Source organism: Suricata suricatta, chromosome 12 (assembly GCF_006229205.1).
Source record: "Suricata suricatta isolate VVHF042 chromosome 12, meerkat_22Aug2017_6uvM2_HiC, whole genome shotgun sequence".
Taxonomy (NCBI): domain Eukaryota; kingdom Metazoa; phylum Chordata; class Mammalia; order Carnivora; family Herpestidae; genus Suricata; species Suricata suricatta.
In genome coordinates, this window is record NC_043711.1 from 73,047,578 (window position 1) to 73,071,422 (window position 23,845).

At 38.7% G+C, this 23,845-nt stretch overlaps 1 protein-coding gene across 1 annotated transcript in view; it reads right to left on the reverse strand.

Annotated features, from left to right (window-relative positions):
• Positions 1–23,845, reverse strand: part of PLCB1 (phospholipase C beta 1) — a 664,399-nt gene that overhangs the window by 114,479 nt on the left and 526,075 nt on the right. The window contains exons 20-24 of the mRNA XM_029917918.1: positions 21,659–21,823; positions 19,250–19,349; positions 18,237–18,341; positions 17,082–17,191; positions 2,398–2,530 (exon numbers count right to left, since the gene is read on the reverse strand). Of these exons, the coding sequence (XP_029773778.1) occupies positions 2,398–2,530; positions 17,082–17,191; positions 18,237–18,341; positions 19,250–19,349; positions 21,659–21,823 (613 nt within the window). The remainder of the gene's footprint in view (positions 1–2,397; positions 2,531–17,081; positions 17,192–18,236; positions 18,342–19,249; positions 19,350–21,658; positions 21,824–23,845) is intronic.

The window sequence follows — 23,845 nt, forward strand, 5'->3', positions numbered from 1 at the left end:
GCTCAGTGGATTGAGTATTCAGCTTTGGCTCAGGTCATGATCTTGCGGTTTGTGAGTTCGAGGCCTGCGTTGGGTTCTGTGCTGATACCTCAGAACCTGGAGCCTGCTTTGGATTCCGTCTCTGTCATGCTCTTCCTCCCTCTCTCTCTCTCTCTCTCTCTCTCTCTCTCTCTCTCAAAAATAAAAATAAACATTAAAGAAAACTGTGGCAGACAAAATCCATTCATTGGTGGATACTAGAATTATTGGACAAAAGTTTAAAGAGAAAAAGGGTATTTGCATAGTCTTGAAGTACCTCCCCCAAGAAGAATATTATCTATGAAGGAGAAATCATAAATTTCAGTTTAGAAACCTGGCAGACTCCACCTTAACCAAGTGATGCAACATCACCGATGATGAGAAATACTAACATTAGGCTACCCAGATATCATGCACTGAGAAGGACACAGCATTGTTTCTGTGATATTTTTGCCAAAATTGCAAAACTTCATTCTAATCATGAGAAAACCGCAGACAAACCCAATCTGAGGGATATTCCACGAAATCACTGACCAGTACTCTTCAAAAGTGTCAAGGTCATATAAGACAGGATAGATTCAGAGACTGTCATAGACTCGAGGAACCTTATGAGACATGACAGTTAAATACAATGTGGGATCCTGAGTTGGAACCTGAAACTATAAAAAGACATCAGTAGGAAGCAAGTGAAGTTCAAACCAGGTCTGTAGTTCAGTTCCAAGTACTGTGCCAACGTTAATATCCGGGTCTGGTAACTGCGTCATGATTCTGACAGAAGTTAACACTAGGGAAGAGGAGACCATTTTTGCAATGTATTCTGTTCCATTTTAAAAATGATTCTTCTGTTGGCTGAAGTGGCTCAGTCGGATAAGCCTCCGGCTTTGGCTCAGGTCATGATCTCATGGTTTGTGGGTTCGAGCCCCATGTCGGGCTCTGTGCTGACAGCTCAGAGCCTGGAGCCTGCTTCTGATTCTGTGTGTCCTTCTCTCTCTGCCCCTCCCCTGCTCGCACTGTCTCTGTCTCTCAAAAATAAATAAAAAGCATTAAAAATTTTTTTAAAATAAATAAATAAAAATTTTCTGTAAGTCAAATTATTTCAAAATTATCAATTAAGAAAATTAAGTGCTAAAATGCCAAATTTTCTTTTACTCTCCAAAGCATAAGACTTTATTTACTCACATATTTCAATCACTTATTTATATTCCAGAAGTCCTCAAAATGTTTGTATTTGGTATATAAAAATCTTCATTTGAAAATACCACTCATTATGATCAAATCTTCTTGACAGTTATTGACCTCAACAACCTTCTAAAAAGTACAGGCCACAGTTCATGCACATTTGATACAAATTCAATAGGATTTGTTCTTTTTAAAATCTCACTCTCCCCCATGAGAAATACTCTCCTTTCCCAAATAAAAGATTCGGATTTCATCACTATCATGCTGTAGTAGGACTAGGAAGGAAGGAGACAGGAATCCACACCTTCATAAAAGGAAATTCTTCTCCTTTTTATTTACTTTAATAATAGCCCATTCAATAAAAAAAGTTATTAAGTGCATGCTATTCCTTAGGTCTGTGCAAAAGAAGCATCAAATTGAAGCCTATCCTGGGAAGCCTACCATCTATTGGGGAAGAGGACATACAAATGAGAGAGAATTGCCTCATACAGTCTTAGATCAAAGGTCAAAGTGAGCTGCACAGAAATCAAAGAATGTTTTTGAGAAGTGAGGCATGAGTGGACCTGTGGAAGCAGAGTTGCTGAAAGCAAGAACTGGGCTCACAGAGAACTATGTCCTCCTAACTTCACTCTTCAATAGCTAGGTGGCCATCAGAAAGTACTCCTTCATCTCAAAACCAGTTTCTTCATCTGCCCAATAGGGACAATGACAGAATCTAACCTCAGAGCCCTAATATGAGGGTGAAATGAATCAATCCATTTGAAAGGCTGAGCAGAGTACTCAGCATATGGTTGAGACTCAAGGTCATTGAAAAATAAGTTGGAGAAAGAGGGAAAGGAATTCTTGGCAAAGACTTAATTAGTGAGGCAGAACTAAGAAGATGCTTGTAAGGCGTAGTTGTTTATAAGATTCATGAAGAACTCTTCACAAACCTGCCAGCATGTGGACTATAAATAAAGATGTGAAAATCTGGGTGATGTTTTGTTGTAGATTTGGAAGTTATGATCAGGGCCAGATGAGCACTCACCAGTTTCTCTTGGCATTCATTCATTCATTCATTCATTCATCCATTCAATCATTCAATACACTTATCTTCCCAAGTCCATCCATCTTTGCTCACTTGATGCTCTGGGGAACCAAAGTGTGCTATCCCCATGAGTAGCATAAATAAACTGGAGGCTCTCTTTTCAGAGTGTTTACCTGGAGCTGGTTGGCTGTGGGGAGCCTGGGAGGGTGGTTTGGGTGCCAGGGATGTAGTGTGATTCACTCCATTTTCTGCTGGAGTTGTCCTGGCTTCACTTGGAGCTTCTGATGGTGTTTCCCCAGGGTCAGCCTATAATCATAAACATACTTTCACTTTGTCACATATTTTTTCCTGATTCACATTTTTTTCCCTCCTAAACCAACAAGGCTACACTTGATAGCATTTTTACAATTCATTTGGAATCTGAAATATCCAGTGAAACGGTCTAGAAAGCAGAGTAAAAACAGCATGGAGTTAACCGTGACTGTGGTAGGTTAATTGTATTAAAAAGCCCCAGTTTGTACACCTTCCAATATCTATGCCTTTTTGTAGTGCCCTCCCACACTGACTCTGGTTATGGTCATGTGATTTGTTTTGGCCAAATAAGCAAGTAGTAAAATTGATGCAAGTAGATTGAAAAGGCATTTATGAAGTTTTCCTGTCTTTCTCAGACCTCTGCTGCCTTAGTGAAGGATGAGGCACCGCATGCAGGAGAGCTGAGTCATCTAGGTAAGGATCTCCTAGACCAGCCCGCCCCCAGCTGACCACAAACACATGACTTCGAGCCCAGCTAAGTTGAGTTGAGCCTGGTCCAAAGGAGCAGAACTTCCCCACTAACCCAATGACTCACAAAAAGTAGTATTTGTTGATCTTGCAAGACACTACATTTGGAAGTTGTTTGTTATGTAGCAGTAGCTAATTGGTACAGTGGTTACAAGCATAGAATTTGGAGTCAAATTTACCTGGGTTCAAATTCTGACCCTGCCACCTATCAGCAGTGCAAGTCACTTAACACACTGCCTCAATTTCCTCATCTTTATAGTGAAGATACGTATGTACTGGGTGTCCTAATACTATCTACACTGTAAGGTTGTTTAAAGGATCAAATAAGTTAATTAAAATATTTTTTAATGTTTATTAATTTTTGAGAGAGAGAAACAAAGAGAGACAGAGCACCAGTGGAGGAGGACAGAGAGAGAGGGAGACACTGAATCCAAAGCAAGCTCCAGGCTCTGAGCTGTCAGCACAGAGCCCAACATGGGGCTCGAACCCACCAATAGTGAGATCATGACCTGAGCCAAAGTCAGACGCTCAACCAAACAATCCACCCAGGGTCCCTCAAATAAGTTAATATTTACAAAGTGCTTAGAATAGTTCTTGGCAGAGAGCAAATAGGTGTGTGTAAAATAAATAAGCCTCTAAGGCTTGTGCAATATTAGCAGCGAATAATCATAATAAATGTACTGGAATTTCTGAAATCTCCACTCCATTCCCTCTGGCAGCTAGTCCATTGTGTCTTATGTGGAATAGACATTTAATAAATATTTGTTGAGTAAGTGTTGTTCCTTATAAAATAATTGCCTCAGTGGTCATCACAAACCATTGGAATTCAACTCTTAATTGCTCTGCAACTCTTTTCTTAGAACAGCCTTCCAGGTTCATGGCAAACATTACTGGCAATGGCTGGCCTGATGTTCTACTTTGTAGTACAAAAATATATTAGGAAATAGCCAGAAGTCATTCAGAGTCCAACATTATGATATTTTGTCATGTAATTACATATAGCAGAAGGTCATATGAAAACATTTTATAGAATGTGTGATGAGAATGACTGTCACAAGTGGTTTTACGCCATCCCCTGAAGCACCTTTAAAACACGAGTTCCAAAACTGCTTTAAATGAGAGCAGAGCTTATTTTAATTCAGCAGATCATCCTTATGTATCTCCCATGACCTGCTCATGGCTAGAGTTATTGAAATGGAAGAGACGAGCCCTGGGACTAGAGGCTGGAAGTGAAGGGGGAAGGCAGGAGCCTGACAGAGAAGCTTAGCCAGCCTACAGAACTCACCATGACAGAACTCTGCCTTTTGAAAAACAGCTACTTTGGATGAGTAAATCATGGTTTGGCTGCATTATTAGGTTATATCCATCAGGAAAATTATCCCTAGTATCATTAAGCCAAAGGGAAGGCTTGTATATTTTTTCTTCAACAAAAAATTGCAAACTGGGAGAGCCTGAATGGCTCCATCAGAGGGGCATGAGACTTGATCTCAGGGTTGTGTGTTTGAGCCCCCTGTTGGGTGCAGAAATTACTTAAATAAATAAAATTTAAAAAACATTGCAAACTGGAAGCAGAGGGTCCAAACATAGCACATGGAAATGTTGGGCTCACCCAATGTTGTCAATATTTTCATTAAGGAGCTTTTATGAATTTCTGAATTATTTTATGAATTACGAATTTCTTGCTTTTCTTGAAAAACCCAGTTGGCAACACTGGGCCTGTATTTCCCACACTGGGGTGGAACCTAGTGGTTTCTTGCCTCTCTTAGGATCGTTTCCTGTTTACTTGTTTAGACTTTCCCTGCCTCACTCCTGCAGGTGTTTGGGTTTGTGGGACACTTTTGAAAAGACTGAAATGCCATAGGTGTTTGGACACAAAATTCATAAAGGATATGCATTTACGATGCACAGGAGGGACTGGATGAAAGAGAAGGTGGGAACATCAGTCCCAAACTCAACTGCCTGGAAAGGTGCTCCTTTCCATGGGCATCTGACCTTCCCCGTCTATAGCCTGTTAGGTGTCTGGCACCATGTGGGAGATAAATCACCTTTTCCAGTGGGAGATGTGACCACTGGCTGAAATTAGCCCTCCAGAGAAAGCTAGGGTAAAAGAAAATTCTGATAAAGGAAAGAAGGAGGTGATGGCAAGCTGGCTTCCATGAAGGCAATAATATGTGGCTTTTTTTGGCAACCAAAGTTGGTGTCTTAGGGGCATCAGGCTGGAAGTGTGTTCAAAATGAATCCAAGTCGGCAGATTATTTTCCTTGTATCAGGTTTGCAGACATTCCATGTAGCTGCACACTGGGAAACCAAGCTCATTCATCACCTTGAGTCAAGTTGAAGGAAAAATAAATCTTTGCTTATCAAGGTTATGTACGAAAAGCCCAACATCCCCAAAACGGACGTAATGTATCAATTCAGAGATTTTATTTGAAGCAGATAAATGTTGAGTAAACATACAGACACACACTTTATAGCTATAATTGAGGATAAAGAGGCCAGCAAGGTTTGGTGCTGGATGTTGAGGTAAAATTTAGGGAAATGCTAACTTAGTCCAGTGGTCAGTCAGACGGGTTGATTCCTTCACAGGCAAGGTGGGTTGGACTACGTAACCCCAAGGGGGCGCCATTCACACTCTACATTAATAGACAGTCAATGGAAATGGTGGAAATGAGCAAAGAGGACCAGATTTAATGCAACAGGGCAAAGTGGGGCCATGCCTGGAGCTGGAAAGGGGCCTCCTGGAAAGGGGGAAGCTGCCACTCAGCTTCAGCCTATTTAATGCCCAGGCTTCTAGTGAAGCTGGAAAACTTATTTGTATGGAATCTCCTAATTTTAAATACTGAGGCCAAACGAACCACATCTTTGATCACATCTGGCCCCAAAGATGTCCATCTGTACATTCTGCTTGGAGGAGCAGAGTTTGTCCAGAACTCCGTGCCTGTGTCAGGGTGGGCAATGCACCCACAGTAATGGTGGGGTGAGAAGGTGTGCTGGAAATCCAGTGGGCCAGATGACCTGCGGCCACCACATCCCAGTGGTGGGACAAAGGTGGAGAGAAAACAGTCGGTGAGGAGGACTAAGTGCTAGACTAAGGAATGTGACGGCTCCTCGACATTTCACTTTTGTTTGCTTGTTTTGTTGTTGTTGTTGTTTGTGTTTTGCTTGACATTTGTCTGGTGTCTGTTACAATATTCTGGAAACAAATTTTGTTTATTAGTCTAGTGGGAATCTATAGTGGCAAATAGAGCAGACTGATGTTTAAAGTATTTTGCAAACCAGGGACACTACGGACAAATTCTAATCGACCCTTCCCTTGTGGAGAGTGGTAGCAGAAACAGCGGTCAATCGCCGAGTGCTTGAATGGGTCAGACAGTGTAGGCTGCCCTTCCGACTTCACTATAAAGCAAAGAAATCCAAGGTGTTATTAAAGGTCTTTACTAAAGAGTTTATTAAAAGTCATATAACTTGCTAGAGGCCACAGTAAACAGTGGGATGTGTTAGAGTCTGAAGCCTGAATTTCACTACTGCTGTCCTTCATTCTGTATTCTACACTAACAGCAACTTAATTTCATTTGCTACTGAGATACAGAGATGTATAAATGTAAACATCATTCTCAAAGAGCTTACTCTGTTACACTGAAATGGCATTCAGGTATAAAGGGCTAAATGAGTTAAATAGAACAGCTAAACACAGGAGCTGAAAAATTAAAAATATTTATAGTAATATAATACTATAAATGTTTGGACATCATCACTGAAAGGGTGAATAATTCCCCTTCATAGGTATGTAGGCTGAAAGGCATAAACCAAATTCCTTATCCCACTTGAAAGAATCAGTGGGAGTCAACACTCATGACTTTATTTCTCCTCAGTCTTTTCCCAAATATTCTTTTTTTATGAATTCAAATAAAATAAGCATGAAATCCTTTCACATTGTAGTGGAAATTACAATAGAAACTAAAGAATGAGAAATGCATGCTTTTTCAGTTTACCGGAGAGATTTCTGGGATGCAATGAAATAAGTTTCAAAAAAAGAAGGTTCAGGGAAGAGAGTATTTTATTTGCACTAGATTTGCTTAGTTCGGCGGAGACAATGGTGCAGCATGAACTACAGCCGAAGTGGGTGCCTGCCCTCTAGTGCCCAAATCGGAGCATTACAACTTGTTCCTTCAAACATGGAATAAAGGACTTGTTAAAGCCAAAATTTTATTTAAAAAATTACATCCTTCCTATTTCCAAAATGAAAAGAAGCATCTTTAAAATATAACACAAGTGGATCAGTAAAAGGATAATTTGAAAGGCCATTTTTACAATTTTTGGAGGAGATGCCATTTGGTACGCTGGTTGAAAAAACTTTCCATCCAGACATTGCAAATGTGGATCTGACAATCAAGCAGTAGAAAACTAGAATTTGGGGGATTTATTTGAGTGACTAAAATAGTAAGTAAGGGGCCTTCCAAATATGAAATATTTACTGTACTATTGGAGGTGTTGGATCATGCCGTCCTGCCTAAGTCACCTAAAATGTACAGTCCCTTCCATGTAGTGCTTAGAATGACAGCTTCTTGATTCAGAAACTAGATGAGGAAGGGGCAGGGTCTTCAGTTTTTACATAATATTAAGGGCAAGGCTTATAATGCCATCATGTGGAAATCCAGTCCACTCAGGCCAGGCCAGTGAGGGTGACTTTGTTGGAACTAGCTTTTTCCTCAAGAAAGAACTTTGTTAAGTAACATGTACAATTAGAATCTTGAATTTATACTACCTGAATGAAATTAAGTAATGTGTCTACTGCACATTTCTAAGGAATCAAAAATGTTTCTAGAAACCATATCCTGATGTAAGTATTTTGAAGCCTTTCAGGATGAGTGTACTAATATTTGCAAACTACTCTGAGATGCATCACAAAATAAGACAGTGGGCCACCTGGGTGGCTCAGTCGGTTAAGCATCTGACTTCACCTCAGGTCATGATTTTATGGTTTGTGAGTTCAAGCCATTCGTCAGGCTCTGTGCTGACAGCCACAGACTGGAGCCTGCTTCAGATTCTGTGTCTTCCTCTCTCTCTGCCCCTCCCCCTGCTTGTGCTCTGTTTCTCTCTGTCTCTCAAAACTAAACAAATGTAAAACAATAAATAAATAAGAGAATAATGGATGGATAGAGGGATGGACAGATAGATATAGATGTGATAAAGCAAATGCATCAAAATTTAAATTGTGGAATCCAGATGAATGATATATAGATGCTCATTATACACTCCTTATAACATTTGGGTATGTTTGAGAATTTTTATAATAAATAATGGCAAAACTGTACTTTGAAAAATCTACCAGAGGGGCGCCTGGGTGGCTCAGTCGGTTGGGCCTCCGACTTCGGCTCAGGTCAGACCTGGGGTCTGAGCCCCGCATCGGGCTCTGTGCTGACAGCTAGCTCAGAGCCTGGAGCCTGCTTCAGATTCTGTATCTCCCTCTCTCTCTCATCCTCCCCCTCTCATGCTCTGTCTCTTCTGTATCAAAAATAAGTAAAGCATTTAAAAAAAATTTTAAAAAAATTAAAAAAAAATCTACCAGAGTATTAGAAGCAGAAGAGAGCTTTAAGGAGCTGAATAAATTCAAGTGTTGACTTTGGTTTTTGTCGTTCTGTGATCGCAGAAAATAATCGTCAGCATTCCCATGGTATCTTTTTTGAAACACTTATGACAGCTGCAATCTTACATGTATATGCATGAATTTTAATTGTTAGCTCTTCCCCTAGATTACATAAGGCCTATGAGAGCATCTGATTTTTCTCATCATTCTATATATACAGTATATAATGCCCAGCATGGTGACTGAAAAAGTTGTGTTCAAAAAATCTTTATTCAATGAACAAATGAAGACATCCACACTTCGTTTTCTGCTTATCACTAGATATACTATCAATGACAAGGTCTCAAAACTAAAGAACCACCTAATTGTTATGCTGACATAAGGAAACAATTTTTTTGAATGAATACATCACTGAGTGAATGAAGATGCTGCTTTCTCTTGTCTGTAGAGAATTTGCATTCAATCCATAAGTATGGCAGAAATATTTATTCAGAAAGATTAAAGGGAGATACTATTTTATGTATGTTATATATATTACTGTTCCTGCCAACTTTAATTTATTAGAAATATTTGATGTAGTCTCCAAAGAAATCAGAAGAAATGAGCTCTTTATAGGTGGGCATAAATCATGGACTCTTTAAAACGGATATGGACCGACCACCTTTAACATTCATCTTGTGGGAATGTATCTTTCAAATTAACTAAGCCAAATCATGTGGCAAAGACTAAGGTCAATTGCTCACAGAACAGATTTGGGACAATTCCCCGAGAAGAGAATTTCTCCTGGAACCCTCCTTGGGTTTCTGTGATTAAGCCTACATTTTAGAGTGGCTGGAATAATGGGTTTTTAATTCCATGTGGGGAGATCCCCTGGTAAGACACAGATGTAGGGCCCCAAAGCATTGGTTCTCAATGAGTGGTGCCTTCACCAGCAGCAGCAGCATCACTACAAACTCATTAGAAATGCAAATTCAGGGGCACCTGGGTGGCTCAGTCTCTTAAGTGTCGACTTTGACTCAGGTCATGATCTCAAGGTTCATGAGTTTGAGCCCACATAGGACTCTCTGCTGTCAGCACAGAGCCCAGGTTGGATCCTCTCTCTGCCCCTCCTCTGCTGGGTCTCTCCCTCTCTCACTCTCTCTCTAAAAATAAATCAACATTAAAAAAATGCAAGTTTGCCCCAGACCTACTCCATCAGAAACTCTCAGGGTGAGGCCCAGCAATCTGTGCTTTAAGAAATGGGGAGCCCGGGTGGCTCAGTTGGTTAAGCTGCTGACTTTGGCTCAGTTCATGATCTTGCAGTTTGTGAGTTCCAGTCCCACGTGGGACTCTATCCTGACAACTCAGAGCCTGGAGCCTGCCTTGGATTTTGTGTCTCCCTCTCTCTCTACCCCCTCCCCTACTCACACTCTGTCTCTCTGTCTCTTTCTCAAAAATAAACATTTAAAAAAACTTAAAAAAAAAAGAAATGATTCAGGTGATTCTGACAGATACTTAAATCTGAGGGCCTTGCTACTCAAAATCTGGTCCATAGGTCACTAGCATCAGCATTACCTGGAAGCTTGTTAGAAATGCAGAATTTTGTGTCCTGCTTCAGACCAATTAAATCTGAATCTGCTCTGTAACAAGATCCCCAGGTAATCTGTATGCACATTAAAATCTGAGAAGCCTTGCTCAAGAGAGTGAAAAAACTTTGTCATTGAGAGTCACACTTTTACAGTTCCTACAGTGCTGGGCATGGCCCAGACTCCGATATTCAAATTTCTGGATGTGTTGCTGTTTTAGGCAGATGAACCCAAACCTCCTATTGAAATCCATCAACATCTATAAAACTGTTAATGGAGTAGGTTTGTAAAAGCAATGAAATTGATCAGTTATTGAGTAATTTCAACTCAAATGCATATATGGTCTTCTCTGGAGAACTCATTTAAAAACAACAACTCTGTTCCTCTATTTTGTGATTACTGATATCAGGCAAGTGAATCTACCTTTATAAGCAACGGTTCCCTCTTTTTATAGATAAGGATTACATAGTATGTACATAGGGCTCAATTTTATCCAGGGGACCCAAAACATCCCTTGTAAACTCCAAACCTTACAGAAATGAAAGGGATGGTGTCATTATCTAAAGGTCATCTCCAAAAAGGCAAACTTTCTCTTCCTACTTTATTAGCTGCTTTAAGTTCAGGTACTATGAGCAACTATTGTTTCTATAAATTGGTAATTTGCTAAATTATTATTTGAGGAGTAAGATTTTCCTTTAAAGAGAATCCAAAATGTCCAGTAAACCTCATATTTGATCTTAGCACCAAGTCGTTGAACCATGGATGAGGTACCATGCTTCTATCTTAGAACTATTTCAAGACACTTCAGGTTTTCTTGAGTTAAACACTATAACCTTATGCAAATACCACCTTGAATTTTTTGTTGTTGGGTTTTGCTATTGTAATTGTACTGGTGAAATTTGCACCAGACCATCAAATCTTTTTCTTGTCAAATTATCAAATCTCATTGAGTATGCCTAGAACATCATACACTGAAGAAAGAAAGAAATTATTTTTGCTATATTACAACTCAATTATAAGAACACATGAGTCTGAGAACTTAAAAGTTGGCCTTGTGGAATAAATGAAATTTTGGTATTACTAGATAACTCTCCCTTTCAACATCAAAATGACATGAACACCACTCACCCACCTTCACTTGGATGATATACACACAGATGACATAGGAGATTCTTCAGAACAAATATTTTGGCCTTGAGGGTTGAGTAAGGTTTGGAGCATCATGTACTATGTCTTAGATCATAACTTTCTCCAAGAGTGGAAATGAACACTTGGTGAATGAATAAAGCAGCCTTTATAAATTAGAAGGTTTGGGCTGGAGGTAAATGAATTTTGACCAGAAGCCACTGTAAAACCTAATCAAATAGAATCTACATATATAAACCTAACCGACTGAAGAACAATAATATAAAGTGATTTAAAGGGGGGGAAGAGGGGCACCTGGGTGGCTCAGTTGGTTAAGCATTGGGCTTTGGCTCCGGTCAAGATCTCACGGTTCGTGGGTTCAAGTCCCACGTGGGCTCAGTGCTGACAGCTCAGAGCCTGGAGCCTGATTCAGTTTCTGTGTCTCGCTCTCCCTCTGACCTTCCCCTGCTCATGCTATCTCTCTCTGTCTCTCAAAAAACAAAACAAAACAAAACAAAACCATTAAAGTGGGGGAGGGAAATCTTGACATTTGATTCAACTCAAAGGTTGTTACTATTTAAGGTAAAGGTCTTCTATTCTGTGCTCAGTTAGCCAAGCAACACGCAATAGAGGACAGAATGATGAAGAAAGGCTAGTTCTTATTAAAGGTTGCTAGAATATTTAGGTTTTCTTATTGAGGTAGTACAATGGGGTGTAGTATAGACCCTTACTTCTCAAAGTATGTTACATGGAACAGCATTATCCCATCAGCTGGGGCTTGTGAGAGATGCTGAGCCTTTCACCATCCCAGAGCTGAATCAGGATCTGCATTTTATCATAATGCCCTGGTCTGCACATTAGACTTCTAGAAATGCTGGTAGAGAACATGACTTCTGGAGCTAGATTGCTTGGATTTCAACACCAACTCTGCTCCTTACTGGTTGTGTGACACAGGCTGAGGAACTGACTCTCCCAGTACCTCAGTTTCCTCATCTGTTAAATGGGAATAATAATAGTAACTAAGACATATGGACATTTTAAGACTGAATTGTGTTACTACAACAAAGGACTCAGAACGGTGCTAGGTACATAGCAAACACTCAGTAAAACATGTCTGCATTCCGTGACATGCTACAACAAGATATGTCCAAATATTGCATTTGGACATTAATGATGTCACATAATGTTTTGTAATCAATACATTAGATATTTACTTCTTTCACTTTACAGGTGTATTTTAAAAATAGGAAAGAAGGAGTATTACTGATGTCTCATTAGGTATTTCTATAACCACATTAAAATACTAGGGTTGTGGAATCAATTTTAAAATTAATAGTTTTTTTAAAGAAAAATATATATACATAAAAATGTACTAGAATACACCAAAAATGTTAACAGTATCTGCAAGATTACTGAGGGCCTTTGTGTGTGTGTGTGTGTGTGTGTGTGGTCTCTTATTAAAAAAAATTTTACATACTTTTTAAAAATAAAAAAATAGCTATGAATATTATAAAGCCTTTGTTATAATTAAGACTAGTCAACTTTCCAACAACTTTATTAACCCAGCATCCTGAAAGACAACTGTTTTTACAGAAAAAGTAAATCCAGCTATACAAATCTCTATTGTGACATAAATATGTATTGGATTTCTATCTATCTACCTATGTATCTATCATCTATCAATCTTTTCACATGATCTGAGCCAAATATCTAGTTTCAAAGCATGGGGGAATTTTCAACTTGCCTACTTATTTGGTTTGCAAATTACTCTATGAAGATAATTTATTAAAGTCTTACAAATTTGGGAATATTTTGCAGTCCAATGAAGTCTTTAATTTTCAAATAGAAATGACCTTTATAACTGCCAAGTTAAAAGGATTATACTAAAAAAGTCTTTGCTGCTAAAATAGTGTCTCCAGTGCCTGCCATGTCCTAGATAGAATTTTCTTTTGAGAAAACCACTGCTACTTATTTTCAGTGGCCTCATTCAAACAAACTTACATCATTACAAGACAAGATAAAGGGCACACTGGTGTTCAAAGGTGTGAAATGACTGTTTCTTCCTAGCATTACATGGTAAGGGCAAATGATTTTTATTCTTGAGTTTCAAAAATGAGGTCGCTTGGGGTTTTGACATTTCAAAGAAAAAAAATTATATTTTCTCTGTTGGAACATATGAAATCTATGGGATTCAATGCCTCTAAAATTATTTCTAAAATTGGAAATGTTTAAATGTCTTCTAAATTAACCAACATTATATATTTACTGAAAGTCCTTGCTGATCACCATTGCTAGAGGAGAAACAAAAATAAAATTGACCTAAATGCTACTTCTGTATTTTTTATATCCATTGGTGTTGCATTCTTTCTAAATAGATTTTTGATATGTGATGTCTGGTGCAAAAATAAGACTTTGAAAAGATGGCAGTGTGAAAGAATCCCTGACATCTTGAAGGCCCAAGGTCTCCTATTTCTTATATATATACACACACATATACATACATACACACATATATATATATATATATATATATATATGTTTTTTGCAGTACTAGAAAAATGGTCTCTGGTGCACCATCATTAGAATACGCCATTAGGAGACCTTTATGTCAATTGTACTATATAAGCAGAAATTGCTAGTGTCTTGAAATGTTCTCTTCAACTGAGTGTTCACTCTTGGAGAACCTAGCTAATGAATGGATAGAACTCTATGATAAAAAAGTATTTTTCCTAAATAGTGACAATACATGCAGTTTCACTTGCAAATGCTTTCTTTGAACTTCTATTTCCTAGAAAATAAAACACATCCAATTGATTAAAGAAATTCCTGGTTTCTATTGGAGAATGTTATTAATGATTATTAATATCTATAAAAATTATCTTTACCGAATTATCTTTTATTTATGTTACATCACATTTTATATTTTGTGTTAAAAAGCTAAAACCGATAGAAGAGAAAGTTCCAGAGTTTCTGTTAGCTTTCTAAGGAGAGCCTCTATTTCCATATTGGTGTCTACATGAGCAAAATGAGAAATTCATTAAATCTTTCTTTGCTTAATTTTTTCAAAGGCCATTGGAAAAGGAAAAGTACTACAATCTCCGAAGGACCACCAGAATTAAAGACGTACTATTGCCAAACATTCAAGTTTTGGTTCCCAGAAAAAGAATTCTGAAAGGGCATTCCTCCTTGACTTTAAGTCTAAAGCAGCCGCTACCTGGCATTGATGCGTTCCCTGTAGGCAGAACTCAACACAAGGGGCTTGAGTGCCTGATTTATTGAGACAAGGCTCTCGGGAGAAAACTGCAGAAAGATGAGGAAAGCATGGTAAGACAGGGAAAGATTAAGTTGAAATGTGGTCTCAGCTTAATAAAAAGGTGAGGGGTGCCTGGGTGGCTCAGTCTGACTCAGTTTCAGCTCATGGTTTGTGAGATCATGCCTCAGGTCAGGTTCTGTTATCAGTGTGGAGCCTGCTTGGGATTCTGTCTCTGCCTCTCTCCTTCTCAAAATAAATGGATAAAGTTAAAAAAAAAAAAAAGAAATATGGTCTCATCCTGGAGTTCTGCCTCAGTATGATCCTACAGGGGCTCAGGAGTATGAATTGCAATGCAGCAGTTGTCCACCCAGAAGCAAGGGACCTAGGCTTTTATTCTTCTACCTCTTTCAGTCACTGGGCATGGGTCATTTTCTTCCCAGAATAACCTGCCAGACATCTCCAGAAGGTAGCTCCGTTCAGCCCAGGCCAGTCCTCTGCAGAAGTGTGAAGGCATGAGCCCTCTGCAACCCACACCTGCAACGGTGGGCATGGCAGCCCTTGAAAAGAAGGTCTGGGAAGGACACCAGTAGCACCTGCTGGTAGCATGTGAAGACCCCTCCAGATGCAGGCCCTGTGTGAGCAGTGAGTGCTTGGACTAGCCTCTCAAAATTCAAGCAGGGGGCCCAACTGTTTCTCACCATTTTGTTTTCCCCCTCCACAGATGTTAAGCATAGATGTTAGAAGCACAAATAACTTCGGAAACATATTCATATCTGCTGTTAAGAATAATTTTCTGGCAGTGTAAGTTTTCCTGTAACCTTACTTATGGCATACCACAGAAAACATTACTTATAGTCTAAATTTCACTGTCTATTGCCTACAGGATGTGATGCCACCAAGTGTAAATAAGAGCCTGGAAAAATTTACTCTTTTTTTAATGTTTATTTATTTATTTTGAGAGAGAGCGAGCATGCATATGTGCACAGGAGTGGGGGAGGGACAGAGGGGCAGAGAGAGAGGGAGAGAGAGAATCCCAAGCAAGCTCCACACTCATTGCAGAGCTTGAAACGGGGCTTGCTCCTGCAACCCTAGGATCATGACCTGAGCCAAAATCGGGAATTGGGATGCTCGACACACTGAGCCACTCAGGCAACCCTGAAAAATTATACTCTTATGTGGAGTATTTTTCTTCCTGTCCTTTCCTTTCCCTCCCATGTCTAATTAGCTCAGTATCTTAAATCAAAAATTTCTAAAATTCTATACAAAAAACCCCCCAAAGAAATAACATAGGTGTGTTAAGTATGTATTTACATATGTTTACTGAAGGCCTGTTTAAATAGTGGAGCACTCCAAATGTCCAATAATAGGGGACAGGAAAAATAAATTATGGTATGGCTATATGATAGAAGACTAGGATGAAGTCATTAAAGGTTATGTTGTAGGAGAATATTTAATGACATGGAAAATATATGAAGTATGTGAAAATAAACAGTTAAAACATAGATTGTGAATATGATCCCACTTTATGAAAAAGTAATAATTGTGCATAAAAAGACTAGCTACATATACACTCCATATTTACACTTATATTTGGGTGGCTTAAGTGTTTAATTTATAGGAGGTAATATCTTTGGGAGTTTTCTTTACTCATTTTTAATTTTCAATGTTTTCTATGATAAACGTAGGTTTCTTTTGGAATAAGAAAAAAGCAATTTCATAAATAATGTTAACTTTAATGGACTTGCTATTAGGTATAGTTATCTAAGCAATTTTCAAAATTTCTTTTTCTCATTCTGATAGTTCTCCCTCCATTTTTTCTCATCTTTTTTCATGTATCTATCCTCTGACTATTCAAGTGAAATATAAAAGAGCTCATTCCCTTCATTCTTTTTAATATTGGAATCATTTCAATCATTAAATTATATTTCACTTTTTTAAAAACTAAAGGATTGTCAGTCTACATAAAGGCCTTAGAGTTTTAAATTTAACTTCTAATATTTCAAGACCCTTCCTTAATTGTTCTTTGCATTGTGACATCTAATTTAGAAAAACATACCAATTATTTGGAAATATATTACAATATATAAGTATACAATGTAATAATAATAGTAAACATTTTATGGCCCACACAATGTACCAAGTATTTGTATTAAGTACTTACTGTATTCTAAGATGTCTCAAAAGCACTTTAAAAATCCTGCACTTTAAAAACAAAGAAAATTCTAAATGACTTGATGATCTTCTTCTTTTCTGACTGTTTTTATCAATATGAAATCAGTTAGAAACTTTCACCTGAAACTGCAAGACGTGGACTGTTCAGTGCCATCCCAAAATACGATGTTGGTGTTGGCCACAGAGTACCAGAAGAGAGTGAAATATGAACAATTCAGCCAATCATGTAGATGCTTTGTGAGATAATGCTGAGTTCCATCAAAGTGTTTTTCCAATGTGCTATTTTCTTCTCCTGAGGTGTGATGTTACATAAGGAAAGGCAGCCAGTGGGTATGGAAATCATGCTTAATGCATACGATTAGGACACTCCCTCACCTCTTTCTTTATTTCCTCTTCATCTTCCAGTGTCAAAGCAGCCAGTTGCTTGGCTCTCTGCTCCATCAGGTTCACATATCGGATTGGATTTGACAAAGCTTCAATCACATCTAAATAAGGAAGAGACATTTTAGATCAAAGGTCCTAGATACAGTGATTATCCATCATTCATTCATCCATCCATTAATTCATCCATCCTTCCTATGTGCCATCCATCCATCTACTCATCCATCCATGCATTCATTCATCTTCTATCTACTTATCCATGCAACTACCCATTCATCATCCATCTTCCACTCTTCCATCTACCCATGTAACTATCCACTCATCCATCCAACATTTTGGAAATGGACAAGAGTCAAGACTCTTTGCTGCAACCTCAAGAAGACAGAACTCAAATGAGTTCAGCTCTGACAACCAAACTGGACAGACTCCAACCTAGGATGCCTCAATGCTCCATATATATATATATATAATTTTTGAGGAGTCCATCCATTCCAGCAATGGCCCACACACTTGTCCTATTTGGCCCAAATAGGTCTTTCATAAATGAAGAACTTTCACATAAACAACCTGCTTTCCAGACTGTTGGAACAATCCAAATGTTTGTCAATGCAAGTCTCATTCACACATGATTCTGTCTAGCTGGAGTGAGCTATGGTTGCCATCTTTGGGTGGGCATGTGCTCCAAGTTTTCCATAGTCTCCACCACTCCCCAGTAGTTACAACAAAACTACTTAACATTGTAAATATTTAAATTTATGATTTCTGGTTGACATGGTCACAAATTAATTCCTCTCAACTTAGGATCTTGCCCATGGAAAGGATCTGGCTTCTAAAATTGGCTGAAGATAAGTTCATTGTACAGACCTAGACACACTGCTGTAGTCCTGGGTAGTATGGAATAGAAAGAGTTAGACCCATAAAAATAATACTACTAGTATATAAATATGCTCCATACTTATTGGGACTTAAGTGAAATTAAATTAAAATTTATTCACAAAGGTTTGAGCAGTTTAATAAACGTACATACATAAATGAAAGTGATTCTGAGGCCAGAATTTCCTGCCTAGTTTTGGTCCAGTTTTCCTTCCACAAACCCACAAAAATATGGACGTCCCCATATGGAAATATCACCTCAGTCAGGTTTTTTACCTGCATATGTGTCTGGTACATAGTCTTTCACTTCTATGTAGACAAAGACAGCTGGGAGCATCAGAGGCTGGTTCCTCTCATTCCGCAGACAGATGTAGTGATAGCCTGGGGGGGGACATGAATACCATGCATTGCACATTTCCTTCACAGTATTAGTGACCATACGGGAATATCTATGTGATGGAAGTGTTGATTTTAGATGACTTTGGATGACAGACAAGTCACTTCTTTCTCATTTTAACTTGCATGCTTTTGAATGATATTCTTTTTCTCATCATACAGGAAAACAATGTCAATTCTGATCATTTTCCTTTCCAATCATGTTTTTCCCCACAAAAGAGAATTTACTTATTTATTTTTAAATTTTTTAAATGTTTATTTATTTTTGAGAGATAGAGACAGAGCATGAGCAGGGGAGGGACAGAGCAAAGAGATAGACACAGAATCTGAAGCAGCCTCCAGGTTCTGGGCTGTCAGCACAGAGCCCGACGTGGGGCTCGAACCCACAGACTGTGAGATCATGACCTGAGCCAAAGTCAGATGCTCAACCAACTGAGCCACCCAGGTGCTCCACCACAAAAGAGAATTTAAAACTGTATGTCATAGACTGGATTTTTGGTCCAAATTCTTCTACATGGTTTCTTGACTTAGGGCTTAGCCATATGCTTTGCTTTGTTAATGATGTGGTGCAAACAGAGGGTTAAAATGCACTTGCAGAGTCAGGCTTGACCTTCTGCATTCCAGTGAGATGCCACAAAAGTCCACACTGTGAGTGCCACTGCTCCTTCAGCTGGAGCCGCTGAATGAGCACACATGGAACAAACCTAACTCAGCTGTGGCTGAGCCCAGCCAAACCCTGCCAACCAACAGATCTGTGATCATAAAGATAAAGCATTTGTTATAAGCCATGGAGTCTTCAGAGGGCTTCCTAAATCATTCTTTAAGAATCACAGAAGGCAGTGATGGTTTTCTTTAGAACTCTGATAAATCGTTTCTCACCACACTATCCTTACCTGGTCGAATTGCCTGGACAGGCAAGATCCGGTGACCGATAAATTTACCTCCTTCTTCATACACTGCTATCCTCAAACAGGCCAGAGAAGGAAGAACCACCTAGAGGGACATTAGGAAGACTTGTGGTTACAAGAGGGTGCAATTGCAAGGAAGGATTAGAAAGATAATATTCTAACATGCCTTGTGCTTCTGAATTCACGTAGAAGTTTCTACTTAGCTAACTGTTAAAAAGTCGTTGCTCCTGCTAGGGATTTACCCAAAGGATACAGAGGTGCTGATGCATAGGAGCACATGTACCCCAATGTTCATAGCAGCACTGTCAACAATAGCCAAATCATGGAAAGAGCCTAAATGTTCATCACCTGATGAATGGATCAAGAAGATGTGGTATATATACACAATGGAGTACTAGACGGCCATGAGAAAGAATGAAATCTGGCCATTTGTAGGAAAGTGGATGGACCTCGAGGGTGTCATGCTAAGTGAAATAAGTCAGGCGGAGAAGGACAGATACCATATGTTTGCATTCATAGGTCTAACAGGAGACCAGGAGAAACCTAATGGAGGATCAGGGGGAGGGGAAGAGAAAAATAGTTGGGGAGGGAGAGGGATGCAAAACCTGAGACTACTGAATACTGAAAATGAACCGAGGGCTGAAGGGGGAGGGGGGAGGGGGGTCAAGGGGGTGATGCTCATGGAGGAGGCACTGTGGGAAGAAGCACTGGGTTTATGACAGTAAACTCATAAAAAAAACAGTCTTTGCTCTATAACTTTAATTTTCAAAAGGATTACCAAAGATATGGCTTCATCTATGTCTTATCATCTTGTCCTGATGAGGAATTTGTTCACATGTAGACCATTTACTTTTGAATGAACATTCTCAAGATGGAAATGATAAAGGTTTAACTATATCTTTAAATATGTTAGTAGTCTTATCAGTATTTGAGAATTGACTTGTACATTTTCAAAGCAAATTACTTTTATACTTTCAAAGCAAAAGCAAAAATACAAAAGAATAGCTTTCAAAGTGAGATTGCTTTATAAACAATTCCCAAATAAGCAACAAGAAATTGCTCATTTTCTTCCTTCAATGTAAAACATGTGTCAAGAATGTGGGGCTAACCGTATCCTTAAAAACTTACTTTTGGTAACAAGAATAAAGTAACATTTATTGACTATTTTCAAGGTGCCAGACATTTTAGAAATATTTTCAGTATATTAGAAAAATACTTATTGGGGCGCTTGGGTGGCTCAGTCAGTTAAGCATCTGACCTCAGCTCAGGTCATGATCTCACAGTTTGTGAGTTCAAGCCCTGTGTCAGACTCTCTGTGCTGACAGCTCAGAGCCTGGAGCCTCCTTCAGATTCTGTGTCTTTCTCTGTCTCTGCCCCTCTGTAAACTTGGCTCTGTTTCTCAAAAATAAATGTTTAAAAAATTTATAAAAGAAAGCACTTATTAATAACTCGATGGGGTATACACTATTATTAAATCTGTTAACATATTTAAAATAGTGGGAACACAGAGACCTTTAACACAGACACTCTCTTTGCAGAAAATGGCCTCTGTAGATCATTCGGTCAGATAAAAGCAAAGAGTATGGTAAGATAGTCTATTCCACTTTTTTCTGGACTATTGTCCTCCTTTGTGTGACAAGCATGTGTGAAAAGGATTTGTTTTTTGGTGAAGGCAAAGAGAAGGCCCAGCCGAATGGAAAAGATTTTAACTCTGTCAGACAGAAAACAGACAAGATGGAATAATCATTCTCCACAGGCGAGAGATTACATGAGGTTTAATTTTCTTTTTTTTTTTAATGTTTATTTATTTTTTAGAGAGAGACTGAGACAGAGACAGACTGTGAGCCAGGGGAGGGGCAGAGGGAGAGGGAGCCACAGAATCGGAAGCAGGCTCCATGCTCCGCGCTATCAGCACAGAGCCTGATGAGGGGCTTGAACTCATGAACTGAGAGATCATGACCTGAGCAGAAGTCAGACACTTAACCAATTGAACCACCCAAGCACCCATAATTAATAATTTTTTTAAGGTAGTATGAACTTCCTTCTCTCCACTACCATATTATTCTCTACTTTCCATTGTACTTCATTTGAGTTACAATGAAAAAAATCATTTATCACTTGTATTATGAGAGGATACAAGTTAATTTATATGTTTTTCTGGTTTTCCAAATGAGGTATACTAGAATTAATTGATTCACAACACAATTTTGAAAATCCAAACAAGTGATTCACAGAGATCTTGAATAGTTTTTAAGATAGCTCCCAAAAGTCCTATTGCTTTATAAATGTGTAAGTTTCCAAATTAAGCAACAAATAATTATTCTCATCATTTTCTCTCAGAGTGAAACACTTAGAATATGCAGTTATATCTCATATCCAGGGTATGCAACCAACCTTTTTGAACACAATGGGCTCTTCTTCCCAGACAGGATTGACAGCATTTCCTTGTGATGTTTTGGTCTTAAATGCCTTCCTCCTCGTGTCCACAGGCAAACCAAACATATCCACTTCCACAAAAGTCCCAACTTTCTTATCAGAGAGAAACTGACCTGAAATAATCTAGAAAACAATAAAAAGGTACTCTTGATAAATGAGTAAGTGATATAAGAGAATACTTTAGGGAGGTCCAAAGGCTGGTTGGTTGAAATATAACCTAAATGAAGTAGAGGCAAGTGTACAAAGATAATTTTTCATTTCGTTAAAGAATTGGAAGGGGAACCTTGAAAATGTTGAGTTTAGAAGGAATTGGTTAAGAAGACAAAGTTGTATAGGAGGAAATAAGTGAACAAATATCAAAATTTGATGAGCTTATACTTTTTAAAAAATTTTTAAAATCTTTTTTAATTTATTTTTGATACAGAGAGAGACAGAGCATGAGAGGGGGAGGGGCAGAGAGAGAAGGAGACACAGAACCGGAAGTAGGCTCCAGGCTCTGAGCTAGCTGTCAGCACAGAGCCCGATGCGGGGCTCGAACCCACGAACGTGAGATCTGACCTGAGCAGAAGTCGGAGCCTCAACCGACTGAGCCACCCAGGTGCCCCGAGATTATACTTTTTGTACTTGAGACACATCTGTTAAATATTGAAGATTGATATTTAGAGCCAACTGAATATAAGGGGTTTTCTAATACTTAAAGAGGTTACAAGAAAAAGTTCTCATTTTAGCATGACTGTAAATGAAATTAGAAGGTCATCTGAGAGTACAATTTAATATATAACATAGTAGGAACTCTAGCATTTAAAAAGTTCCCTTTTGTTCGTAAAATTCAGCTTGAAGGAGTGGTTGTAACACAGTCCTATTCCAATTCTCAGAGTTGTTATATTTTAAATAAAAAACCACGCTGATAATAAAAACAAAAACCAAATATTGACTTATACTGTCTAGTCCAGTTTATCATCACTCCTAACTCCAACCTGTGAGTCACCCACACAGTTACAGCTACCCTTGTCTAGTTACAAAATTTATGGTTATTATAGAGTTAAAAAAGAGTTTAAAATCACACATTCTGGTGGCCAAGAGCTTTCTGAGGTCAAGTTTGTGAAAGAAGACAGAATTACCAAGACCGGGCAGGGCTAGAAATGGGACACAGTGGTGGCTTGAGAATGGCCCTCAGTGGCTCAGCAAGGCCAGTCACTACATACTGATGTGGTCAGAAATTCCAAACAGGTTAGAGAGAAAAATGAGGAAGAGGCTGTCTGAATTTGCCCAAGATAACTCATTTCTCCTGAATGTTCTCTTTAGCCTGAATGTGTGGGACTTACTAGCAACAGTCTTCGTTTAATTTGAGGTTCTGCATGGGAACAACTTAGCAGACATTTTATATATTTGAAGCTTCCAAGTTATGGGAGTCACACTGGGCAACCAGATGCACGAAGTATTCTGTGCGCATAAGGTGTTTGATCAAAGCAGAGGTCCTTAACTAAATGAATGACACTAATTAACTCTCAGTGTTCCCACCAGTAACATAGGATGGTGGAACACCTCGTGAGTTTCCCAAGTCCATTCTGGCACTATGATGTCTATACCAGAAGGTTACAACAAAGGCACCACGGGACAGTCATGAGCTACATCTTGGTTCTGGCTGTCATGTTGAAGACAGGATGGCCTGTCCATTCCAAGGACACCAACAACTGCAACAGAGTCTCCATTCTGGACTGGGGCAGCAGTTCACATCTGTTTGGGTCTTAACTGTTTTTCCTCACCTCACTTTCTATGTTATTATTTTATAACTACTTACACTGTCATGGCAGAATGTTTATTAAAAAATAAATAAGAAAATATGCACAAAACAAGTTGAATTGGAGGACAAGAACAAAATTATTAGTTTGATCCAACTAAACCAACAATTGACAAGGGTTCTAAAAATAACATTTTGTCAGTATGTGATGCTTATGAGTTTATCTTAATCAAACTCGGCAGGAATTAAACATCCTTTGCTGAAAAGAATTTCCTAAAATAAACATAATCTCCAAGCTCTAATTCCGCCAACTCCACTCTTCAGATACATGGTGTGAAGTAATTTCAAAAGATATAATTTTGAGACACTTCATTGAAATTTTATTTTTAATCTTTGGTTTCAAG